This window comes from Cetorhinus maximus, chromosome 1 (assembly GCF_964194155.1).
Source record: "Cetorhinus maximus chromosome 1, sCetMax3.hap1.1, whole genome shotgun sequence".
NCBI classification, from domain to species: domain Eukaryota; kingdom Metazoa; phylum Chordata; class Chondrichthyes; order Lamniformes; family Cetorhinidae; genus Cetorhinus; species Cetorhinus maximus.
The window spans coordinates 30,762,993-30,775,608 of NC_135879.1; the positions used below are offsets into that span (position 1 = coordinate 30,762,993).

At 41.9% G+C, this 12,616-nt stretch overlaps 1 protein-coding gene across 10 annotated transcripts in view; it reads left to right on the forward strand.

Moving 5' to 3' along the window:
- gab1 (GRB2-associated binding protein 1) overlaps positions 1–12,616 on the forward strand; it is a 231,108-nt gene that overhangs the window by 171,280 nt on the left and 47,212 nt on the right. For all 10 annotated transcript variants that reach the window (XM_078539363.1, XM_078539371.1, XM_078539405.1 and 7 more), the window contains exon 3: positions 7,023–7,236. In XM_078539363.1, the coding sequence (XP_078395489.1) occupies positions 7,023–7,236 (214 nt within the window). The remainder of the gene's footprint in view (positions 1–7,022; positions 7,237–12,616) is intronic.

Consider the following 12,616-nt stretch of genomic DNA (forward strand, 5'->3'; position numbering starts at 1 on the left):
ACAACAGATGGAATTGACAAAATGGAGTCCAGACATTTAAAGGCTGTGCCTCGTTATACTGACGGCTCCCTGAAGGTGATGCTGAGGTCTGTAAGAGCCCACAACAGGAATCACTGCAGACCTGCAGAAGACAAAAGCCATAAGAGAATCCCCACCACCCAGGAATACCACCAAACTACAAAGGTTTATGGGTATGGTCACGTTTACTCTACAGACACCGCCAAAAGTAACCTCCTGGCACAAGTATTTTCAGTGAAATCATTCACACACAGCAGACAAGAAAACAGCTGTGAGGTGTATTTAGACCTTCCTTCCAGAAGTGGGGATGTTCGCTGATGATTGCACAATGTTCAGCACCATTCGTGACTCCATGGATACTTGAAGCAGTCCATGTCCAAAAGCAGCAAGATCTGGACAATATCCAGGCTTGGACTGACAAGTGTCAAGTAACATTCTGGCTATACAAATGCCATCAAGAGAGAATCTAACCATCGCCCCTTGACATTCAATGGCATTACCATTGCTGAATCCTCCACTATCAACATCCTGGGGGTTACCACTGACCAGAAGCTGAGCTGGACTGGCCATACAAATATTGTGGCTACAAGAGCAGGTCAAAGGCTAGGAATCCTGTAGTGAGTAACTCGTTTCCTGGCTCCCCAAAGCCTGTCTGCCATCTGCAAAGCACAAGTCAGGAGTGATGGAATACTCTCCACTTGCCTGGCTGAGTGCAGCTCTAACAACACTCAAGAAGCTTGACACTATCCAGGACAAAGCCAGCTTGATTGGCACCCCATCCACAAACATTCACTCCCTCCACCACTGATGAACAGTGGCAGCAATGTGTATTATCTATAAGGTACACTGCAGGAACTCACCAAGGCTCCTTAGACAACACCTTCCAAACACACGATAACTACCAGCTTAGAAGGACAAGAGCATCAGACACATGGGAACACCACCACCTGGAAGTTCCCCTCCAAGCCACTCACCATCCTGACTTGGAAATATATCACAGTTCTTTCACTGTCACTGGATCAAAATCCTGGAACTCGCTCCCTTACAACACTGGATATGCCTACACCATATGGACTGCAGCAGTACAAGAAGGCAGCTCACCACCACCTTCTCGAGGGCAATTAGGGATGGGCAATAAATGCTGGCCTAGCCAGCAACACCTACATCCCGTAAATGAATTTTTAAAAATTTCCCTGTCGCATTGTGTCATCAGTGCCCTCAGTTGCCACTGTATTCTCACCCGACTTTCACTGTTGTGTGCCAGGAATTCCGTGGACCCACAGTTCATTTGCAAAAGCCACATTAATATCATTGTAATCGAGCAATTAATATATTGAAGCTGACAACCTGCCTCTGTTAAAGGGATTGAGTGTGTGCAGCCTAATGCATTGAGTTAAATGCAGAAGTTAGCACGTTAGAGCTGGCTTCCCAACACACACCTATTTTTCCAGGTCTTAACTCTAGCTGCATCCAACCCACATGCTTGCTCACATTAAAATCTACCACTCCTCCCCTGCCCCCCCCCCCCCCAAAACCTCATGGGACCAGCAAGCTCAAACTCAACAAGCCTGACCCTAAATCGATTACCTCTATTTCCTTTTTAACATGTTAAAGTTACTTGTACAAAGGTTTAATTCAGGGCTTTGCTCTCAATGAGGTTGATGTCTTGAGCAAACTGAAACCCCAAAACTAGTTGGTCCCAGAGTATTGAGTGAAACTGCTGAGATTTGTGAAGCACTGCAAATCATTTTGATCGTGTTAGTGGACACTAAAGAGGTAGCACTTCATTGGACGCAGGCTAACATGGTATCCATTTTCAAGAAGAATGATAGAGCATTAGTACACAGTCTCAACACTGTTTTAGATGAGGAAGAACCTTCATGGCCAACTTCCTTAAGATCTTTTGATGAAGTGATTCCTAAGTGGACAGTAGTTAATCCTACAAAGTTATGTTCTTCAACTTCCAAAAGGTATTCGATGGTTCCATGGGCAGAATTTTTTCCTCGTCAGGTGGGCGGGAGCGGTCGGGAAGCCGACCGTTGCCCATGATCGGGGCCGGACCGCGATTTCACGCTGGTGGGCCAATTAAGGCCCGCCCAGCGCGAAACGTGCGCTGCAGTGCTCAGCGCTGCCTGTGTAGGGGGGAGGAGGGCAAGCGCGAACTTCGTGCGTGCACACTTGGGAAAAGCTCCCTGAGGCACAGAGCTCCTCAGGGAGATGAGCAGTTTTCAGAATAAAAAAATAAAGAATTTTGAGGTGTAAAAAAAAAATCCCCTCATGTGACTCTGTCACATGAGCAGGGACATGTTAGAAATTAGGATGAATTTTTTTTAATGATGGGTCGAAACCTCATCCCGTGGATGAAATTTCACAAAAAATGCAAAGGCCGCCTGGCCTTTTCACCAAATTTAGATCAATTAGATTGTTAATGGCCCTAATATGCCTTCTAATTGTCCCCGGGCGTGCTGCCAACTCCCGCACGTGCCCGCTGACCGAAAATATCGTGTGAATGCGCGATGACGTTGGGACACTCACCCGACGTCATCGCACATCATTTTACACTTGAGCGGGTCTGGCGCGCGCCTGCCTACTCAGCGCAAAATCCTGGCCCATGAATGGCTAGCTAAACTCAAAGCCATGGGGATTCAGGGGAAGATTAAGAAACTCATCGAAGGGCAGTAATCTCATAGCGAGAGGAAGTCCTAAGGCTCAATGTTAGGAGCAACTACTATTTCTAAGTTACTTTGATATCTTGAATTCAAATGATCAATTTATATTGGTTAAATTTGCCAATGATGTCAAATTTGGAGGAAGATGTGGAATTCCTGAAGATAGCTCAGAAATTACAAAATAAGTTAAACAAGGATGAGTGGGCCTGATGAAATTGAATACAGACAAAGAATTGCACACAGAAAAGTAAAAATGGTTGAAATACTCCATAAATCATGTTAGAGTAGTTAAGGATGAAGCTGAAAGGGACCTGTGACTTGAGTCTTGGTAGACGCGATGCTCAACAGGTCCAGCCAATGCAGAGAAGCAATGAATAATCCAGAAGAATGTTAACAATATAGTAGAACACAAGTCAGAGGAAGCTCTGGTCAAAGTACACACTGGGTACTATGTCAGACTCTAGACATCATGAAAAAGGAATACATTCAAACACTGGAGGGAGTGCAGTAAATAGCTGTGAGGTTAATCACTAGTATCAAAGATCTGAGCTGCGAGGAAAGACTTGTGTGACTTGAGCTTTTCACCATTGAAAAAGAGATGCCTGGGGTGAAATCCTAAAGAAGTAAATAAGTTAACAATACAAAAACATCAATCTAGATTACAAGAATACAACTTCAAATCAGACTGAGAGTAGAAAAAGAGGACACAAGTTTCAACTAGCAGAAGGTAATTTTAGGGTTGATACGAGGACTTTTTCTCTCTCAGAGAAAGTAATCAATGCTTGGAATAGACTTCCATGAAGACTGAGAACACAGTAACCCTGGAATCATTTAATAAGCAATTGGTGCTATAATACACTGTATTGAGAAGGGGCGGAGTGGCAAAGAATGCATCGGATTCTGGATGCATGAAATAATATGGACTGAATTTCTTTCCTGATCCATACGTAATCTTCTGCATCCTTCACAACAGGATTCAAAATACATTGGTGGGGGGGGTTAGGTGCCACGACATCACAGGGGTCAGGGGCCCTATAATGATATTGGTGAGAGTGACTTGAATTGAGTAGACTTTGAGAAGAAGGCTGCCTCCTGTAACAACCTAATGGTCCACCAATCGAGAATCCACCTATTTGTATCTTGACAGGGCATGGTATAACATAGTCGGCAATGAAATGGAGAGGGTCGTTTCCCCGAGGCAATAAACACAGATTGAGAGAGATGCACTAGCCAGAGAACTGGAATTGATTCACAATGGGGATGAACCCATTGTGGTAAATAGAAAGTAGATGAGCTTCAGGCGTGTACACTAGGATATTTCGCAGTCTTCTTGTGTGCCCTTGCAATGAAGATCAAGGCTAACATTGACACGGCTGTTTGGCAGCAAGAGGCCAAAGACATTTTGAACTTTGCCTTGGATTAGTTAGATGTAAGGCATTTAAAGCTGATGTCACTGTGTAGTCAGAATTTGCAGGAGAAAGGAGAGACATCCTGCCCTTTTCAAAATGGAAAATATTGTCAAGTGCAACAGCCAACAGAGGGAGAGAGCCTGTCCCAATTTAATTTCCCTGTAATCTTGTGATGGTGTTAGTTGGGGAGGATGTTTTAGTGCATTATTGTGAATTTGGAATTGTATTTAGGTGATGAGCAGAAACTTTTCAGATGGCAGGCAATCTTAGCTCATGGATGATGACACCTTTCCCACTGAAGCTTCCCTGCCTATGATGTAAATAATGCAGCAAGGTCATGTCTTGTTGTATGGACTTCATCCTATAATACATGTAAAGCTGAAAAGTTGAAATGATGCAGTCACTTTGGAGCCCCCAAAAATCAAAAAATAACCCCCAAAAATCAAAATGTAGCCTTCAAGAAAATCTAAATGGAGCCCTAGAGGGAAAAAACTTATTTTGACCCCTGCTTCACAGGGCTATGTCTGAACATAAAGGACATTCATCTTGGCGACATGTTAAAATGTAATTTCCAGCTGCTATCTGGCGCTAAAAAGCATCTAATTAGAAATTATATAAGGCATCGAGGAGAGATGCAATTTCTAAGCCATTAACCCCTTTGCTGGGTTTTTAGCTTATTCAGATTCTGTTTGTTCAAGCCAATCGACAAGAAGCTGTTTCATTCATCAATGTAGGGGCGTCAGACCAGGGCCATCCCTAGGGGGGTGCGGGACTCAGGACACATCACACTGTGTGGGCCCTCCATAACATTTTTAGACAAGTTTCCTCTGATGGCTGGGCCCCTGAGTGTGTGTATGAAAAGGAGCACCAGCAACATCCCAGCTACTGAGCACTTGGTCACAAGCACGTAATACACTATTGACTGTGATAACTGTGTCATATGTAAAACTACACCTTGCTTCCAAGGCTGAACATAATTGTTGGCTCTCCTTTTGTTAAGAAGAAATCCGTGATCTCTATGGGATTCTGTTATAACATTTTGACTAACACACCCCAACTGGAAAAAAACTTTAAGGGTGGAATTTTCCAGCCTTCACGATGGCGGGATCTTCTGGTTCCGCCAATGTTAATGGAGATTTCATTGGCCTCCTGGCCCCCCCACAGGAAGACTGGAAAATTCTGGCCTAAACATTGGAGTGAGGACATTCACTGCGTTCAACTACTTCTTTAAAAAGTACAAACTCAATGCAATAAATAATGCGACTTAAATGACTGTCCATCTTCCAACGTTAAGCAAATGTTAGTTGCAAATGCGTACTGGGAGAAAAATAAAACAAGCGGAGGGTTTAAATTACCTGTGACCAAAAATAAACACAGCAAGTGAGTGACCCCCAGGTTGGACGCTGTGCGCTATATGCTGGCTATAAAGATGTTAACTGTTTCAGAAACTTCATCTTGCCCCTCTGTGCTGAATGAGAGTTGGAATAAAAGCTGCTCCACTGCTGCCGCCTAGGTCAGCACTGCAGTCTCCAAGGGGGATGGACGGTGCTGAGCCCACACTGCGCTTCTGGTTGCCCGGCCTGCCGCCTTGGCAGGGATTTATCCCAATTCATGTGGTTTTAATCTGCTTTCTCTTCTACCCTTTTATGAGTTTTGGAGAGGGGATACCTGCTTCATTTATTCGCTTATATCCAACAGTAAACACTCATCTTGAACTTAAAGTGCGAGAGACCTCAAATCAGCTGGTATGTACTACAAACTATTACATCTGACACCATGATGTCAAAGTGTGAGGCCTGGGGCGGTCACTCCGATTCGCCATACCCAAGGGACAGCTCTGTGTCAGGCATTGTCATCATTCCTTTCTTTGTTTCATTCTTGATGAAGGTGAGAGAATTCCACAAGCAAGAGGTTTGCATGTGTACCACCAGAGACTGAACTTGGAGACAACGAGAGAAGTTTTTAGGAGTTGGGAGTGTAAATTGTGCTGCATAATATTTTTCAACATCTTGGGCAGTGGTTTCTGTCTAATTGAGGTAGTCTCATGATACAGCATTTTCCTCATTTAAAATGACAAGAATGTCATGAGCATGCTATTCTTTTGTCACTAAGCAATTTATCAATAATCCATTTCTGCCCAAGAAAAATGCACATTTTGCTTCATACGTGGTTTTGCTGCTTATGGAAATTTGTTGTCAAGATGTTCAACAACGGGTAATTTTGCTGGGGAGTGGGGGAAGCGCAGGCAGAGTTTGAGAGACGGAATAGTTTCACTGCTGGATCAGCTTTGTTAATACTCAAAATATTATCTTGCCTCCCAAAAGAACCTCCCCAAAATGATGATTTAGTCCAGTATCTCATTCCAGTTTGTGAGAGTACAATTCAGTTGCTGCTGGGTTTCTAAGAATGATCAGTGAAATAGGATTTTAAAAAGTTATGGAACTACTCTTTACCTACAATGCCTACATTTCTCCAGCCACAAAACCTGTTTGTCAAACTGCAGAGGGAAGAATTTGACATCTGGAAAAAAAAAAATTTCTTCTGGAGTCTTTGACATATTTTGAGCTCCAGAGAAAATGTCTTTGAAACTTTGTGAAATACAGAAAGATTGTTCTACAGTCTACCCATTACATTGAAATACAGTTCTGTATAATTAACATTTCTAGTGCATCTGGTTTAATTTTTCATACAGGATGCAATTTGGTGAAGCTTTCAGAATATTAGAATGTTTTCAGAATGCACTGCCACAATTTGAATTTAATTTTCAAATAAATTGTAGAATGATCAATTCTTTGAATTTTCAAATATTGATCTAACCCCCTGCCGTGTTCCCAATTAATGTCATTAAAGTTGAACGTCATTGTTAGGGTTCTTTTTATCTCAATACATTTATTTATAACACTACTCTTTTTATGCCCTGTTATAGATGCAGTTAAGCCATCGAATCCCTCTGGTAATGCTGGTACTGAGGTACCTCTTTCAGTACAGCCATCTGTACGGCCAGCAGTTTGCATGGGCTCGCTACCTCCCCCCTATCAGCCGATCAGCGTGCGACATCTAGAATCGTTATCCAGTCAGGAAGATCCACAGGATTATCTGTGGTTAGCCAACTGTGAAAGTAAAAAGCCTGAACCTGCCAGGTAAGATGAGTGCTTGGGAAGAGTTTCAGTATCATTTATGAACTCCATTAGTGCTACACTGCTTAATCTGAAGAGTTTTTTTTTAATGTCCTGACACAACTTCACAATTTGTATAAATAGAATGTTATTCATTTGAAATAGGAATGGAAGTTGTACTTTTTGTCAGTGGTTATCGACTGTCTTGATTTTAAGTGATTTTTTAAAAAAATTCTTCGTATGAAAGGCTACTCATTTTGTGTGGTTTGGAATTGAGTTTTCAGTTGATTTAGGCTTGAGGACTGGGTAAGCTCCTCAATGTTGCATTTTGACCAATGATGACATGATTGTTTCTTTGATGCTGATCACTTGCAATGTTGTAGGAAATATTGAATATTATTGTCTAGGGATGCTGCAAAATTTACAGAGAGTTGATTGTGCCCTGTTTTTATTGATGAATTTAGTTTGTTGCCTGGCTAACTTACATACATGTGTGATAGTGACCTATGTGACAAAGTTGAAAATATGAGAATGGTGTTTGCTTGGTTAATGGACAAGGAAACTAGGAGGTGAAACTGCCCTCTCCCTGCCTCTGTTCAGTTTTTGCATCTTTGAAGCTATTACCCCCAAGCTCTGTCTTTTTTCCAAAATCTCTTGCTCTGTTGATTACCTGATTTCCTTCAGTCTTTAATCTTCCCCTTTTCATCAAACTTATAACCTGTATACTTTTTTTTAAATGAAGAGGTCATTAACTACTTATTAGAATCACATTGTCATGGAAACCAAAGTTTTTTAAAAGTGCTTCATTCTAATTTTGTCTGCCTGGCAGTACAAAACAAAGCAACTCTTTCATTTGAAATTGCACAAACTTATCAGTAAAAATGGTCTCCAGATGAAAACTTGCACACAACAATACTATCCTGTTTTTCATTGGAATCCATATCTACACAGGCATGAAAAGACTTATCCCAGCTAGATTTGCAAATGTCAGTAAACAAAACAGATTAGAAGTGGGACATGCAACCAATCCAGCTCCCTTTCAAAGCTACAATAATTACCACATATAAAAGGAAACCCCTGGAGCACTTAGTCTTCTTCTTTGTGTTATTCGTCCTTCAAGATGAAAATGATCTTGTTCCTCATCTGGGATGTTTGGTATGGCTCCAGTGGGTACAGGTGACTGCTAAAGCCAACCTGCGCCGGAAGGTTCTGCTGCAAATAGGACAGGATACCGTAGACGATTGAGTTTTGGATGAGTTGCTGGCTTGGGATTTCCTCCCTGTGTTTTTTCTTTGCGTCTGCTTTGTACTTGCTTTCAAAGGAGGCCACACTATTTTTTGTTTGGTTACACCAGGTGCAGCAACCCGGGACGAGCTTCTCAAGGGACTCAGTCAATATCAAAATTCCTAAGTGAAGCACTTCCTTTGTAGCGCTTCCTTAGAGAGGCATGAGACCGCACCCCAGGCTCGAGTTTTCCATAGTATTGTCAAACGTTCTGGCTAAGTGACCAGCCGAACTCAGTTGTGACTATCTCAATATGATGCTGATGCTTGGCATGCTAGCTTGGATGAGCACCTGCGAATTGATCTTCAGAAGCTTCCAAAGTCAGGATAAATGAAAATGGTTGAGCTTCTTGGCATGAGGCTTGGACACAGTCCAAATCTTGCATGCGTACAGCCGAGTGGGTGGGACTATTGCTCAATAGACTTTGTTTGGTAGGCAGACTTTACTCCTCTTCATTCCCAGACTGATGATGAAAGTATGCCGAAGGCTACACTTGCTTTGGGAAATTCTTGCATGTGTCTCGTCATCAATATAAACAGCTTGAGAGAGAGTGCTGCTGAGATAAGTGAACTTATCCACTGCTGACAGGTCTGGCCATGGACTGAAACCTTTGGCTCAAGATAGGACTTTCCTGGAGCAGGCTAGTGCATTACTTCAGTTTTCTTCATGCTGATCATAAGGCCGAAGTTGTCTCATGCATTGGAGCACAAGTCCATACTACGTTGCATGTCCTGAACCAGCTCTGAACCAGCAGCTAGTGCACAGTCATCGGCAAACAGGAAATCGCAAAGTATGTCTTTGGAGACCTTGTGCTTTTCCTAGAGTTGCCTCAGATTCAGCAGCTTCCATCCATGCACCATCTGATTAGAACATGGCAGAGGAAAACATGCTGATGAGGGTCGGTGCTAACATGCAGCTCTGTTTAACTCCATTAGTGACTGGGAATGGGTCAGAAGGTTCACCATCATCCAGGGCATGTCTGAGCATGAAGTCATGGAACTGTCGAACCACTGTGATGAATGGAGCACTTAATAAAGAAAGTATGAACTGGGACAGATTTAGAGAAGAGACAGTGGAGAACACTGAAGCCTACAGTGAAATGCACCATCATTTGTCAAAAAGCTGGGGCATGTAGCTGACTGCGGTAGCCACTTAAAATGAATGCGGAAGAAGACTGCTGTCACATGGGCAAGGGTGGAGCGAATCAGCAGAGAGCAGAGGTCACATGAAATATGAAGCATAAAAGGAAGCTAAGTGTACAGAGGGAAAAGGAGACTGCAAGACTTGAGAGCAGGGACACCGGGGAAGAGGAACGAACACAGATTCTCACAGTCAGAGCCTCCAGTGTAATACAGAGAGAGTAAAACAACAAGCAAACCCCCACTCATTGTCACAAACTCAAGTATCATTACATTGTCTGTAATTCTGTGCATTAAAATCAAGTTGTCTCCTAATTTACTATCTAACATTATGTATAAAACAGAGGATAAGTTTTGAAGTAATAAATAAATAAAAAGGATTTTAGAAGCAACAAAACAAAAATGGTTTCTGGTAATTAACTAGATGAAATTAGGTAGGGGCCCCAGCAGATAGTTCCTACTTCCTTTTCAGGGAAAGACATTCTTTAAAAAAACTAGATCTGTTTAATTGATTAAATCATTGTATGAGAGGAAAACTCCAAGTGGTAGACCCACTTGATAACAGGAAGGTAAATGCAAAATTGTCACAAGGCTCAGTCAGGTGAAGGGTATTCTTTAAACATTTGAAAGTAGGGCGAGAAATAGCAAGACCAAGTTGTTTTGGAAGAATTATACAGAGTAAGGAAAGAACTTGTATTTATATTGCTGCTTTCACGTTCTCAATGCCCCAAAGCATTTCACAGGCAGTAACTGGGGAGGTGATGGCGTAGTGGTATTGTCACTGGACTAGTAATCCAGTGACCCAGGGTAATGCTCTAGAGACCTGGGTCCGAATCCCAGCACAGCAGGTTGTGCAATTTGAATTCAATAAAAAAAAATCTGGAATAAAAAGTCTAATGTTGACCATGAAACCATTATTGATTGTCGTAAAAACCATCTGGTTCACTAATGTCCTTGAAGGAAGGAAATCTGCTGTCCTCGCCTGGCCTGGCCTACCTGTGACTCCAGACCCACAGCAATGTGGTTCACCCTTAAATGGCCTAACAAGCCACTCAGTTCTCAAGTGTAATTAGGGATGGGCAGTAAATGCTGACGCCCCCATCCCATGAACGAATAAAATAAAAATTACTTTTTGAAATCACTTATGTCATGTAGGCAAATGCAAATGTTTGTCACACTGAGGTCCCACTAACAGGTTCTGATTTTGGTGGTTTTGCTTGAGGGTTAAGTATTAACCAGGACGCTAAGAAACCACCCCGGCCCCCTTCAGGTAGTGCCGTTGGTATCTTTTCTGTACATCGCGTGAAAGGCAATGCTTCCAATAATGTAGTACTCCTCTGTCACTGCACTGAAGTACCGGTTATATTATGTACAGCACTCCAGTTCTGGAGCAGGGCTAAAACTATGACCTCTTGTCAATATATCAGTTATTACATTGTCAAGGTCCAATAACAATCATCTTGTTGACTGACAATTACATTGTTAAGACAATTGCATTGTTAAAACAGGTGATGGGCATTGGTTCACCTATAAATGGGTACACCGGTGACACTCCAGGGGAAAAGGAATTGGGAGGCTGTCACTACTGAGCTGTCTGAAGAATAAACTTGCTTGAGATAAAAGATTAGCTTCAGACTCATTCTTCCTTTATATACAATTATTGGAATTAACACTTGTAACTCAGAAGTGAGTGTGTTAGCACTAAACCAAGTTGCCATCAGCATGGTCATTAAAAGATTGGCCTTCAATGGAGTAGCAGAAAAAGCAGGGGACAAGCAGTAATCTGCACAGAAGAATGGTAATGTATGGCAGTATTATTTTGGTATGATGGAATTATGCCATGGAGGGATTTTAATATAAGAACAAGAATTGTGACGTTGGTATTGCATGATGGCACTGGGCCAATGGAAAACGGCAAGGGCAGAGCTAATGGAAGTGCAGGAGAATTGTACGTGCAGGAGAATTGTACCTGCACTAGATTTCTCAGAGCTGTGATAACAATTATATTCTGTATGATTTTGCAGCTTTCATTGTTTAATGCTTAGGGCTAATGTTTCAAAAGATGCTTTAGAAATGCACCTATATTGAATTCACTCACCATGTTATGTGAGTTAAACATTTGGCAGACCAATTTAGTTTAAAACTACCAAAACAATTGAAACATGCAGTATTAGGACATATAACCTGGAAATGGATTATTTATAGATTTTCTCTATATTTAGCAGCATCTTTCTATCTACTTTATCATATTTTAACATCTAATATGCCTTTTATGCACTTTTTCTGTTTTCTTAATTTCTTCTTCACACATCAATGTCGCATTCTTATCATTTTTCAACTGAAATACAAAGGATCCCTCCAGGAACCTAGTCAGGATGCCTGGACTCTCTTAATTGATATCTGTATCATCCTAATGTTTACCTAACAGCACTTACAAACTTGGTAACTTCAAAAGAGCACGTACTTCCAATTTAGTAGAACACTACCTGTTTTTTGCCTTGTACATTACTCTTCATAAAACATTGCATCCTCTAACCTACTATGAGCAGTGGTTAGTATAAAGTCTTGCAGTAGAATGCATCTGTTATAGATGCAAGGAGATTCAAAACAATATTGTTGCAAATAAAAGAGAACACTGATGTTGAATCTAGTATTTACAATTATCCTCTGACCACAGCTAATTTTAAAAGTCACCATTCCTTCAATTTGATAATTGGAGCATGGCCCCGGAGGTCTAGGTCAGATTGCCTGGATTTGTGCAGCTCCAACGACTCAAGAAGCTCGACAACATCCAGGACAAAGCAGCCTGCTTGATTGGCACCCCATCCACCACCTTAAACATTCATACACACAATGGGTCAGTGGTGGAGTATGTGTACCATGAACAAGAGGCACTGCATCAACTCACCAAGGCTGCTTTGACAGCAGCTTCCAAGCCTATGACCTATACCACTTAGCAGGACAAGGGCAGCAGATGTATG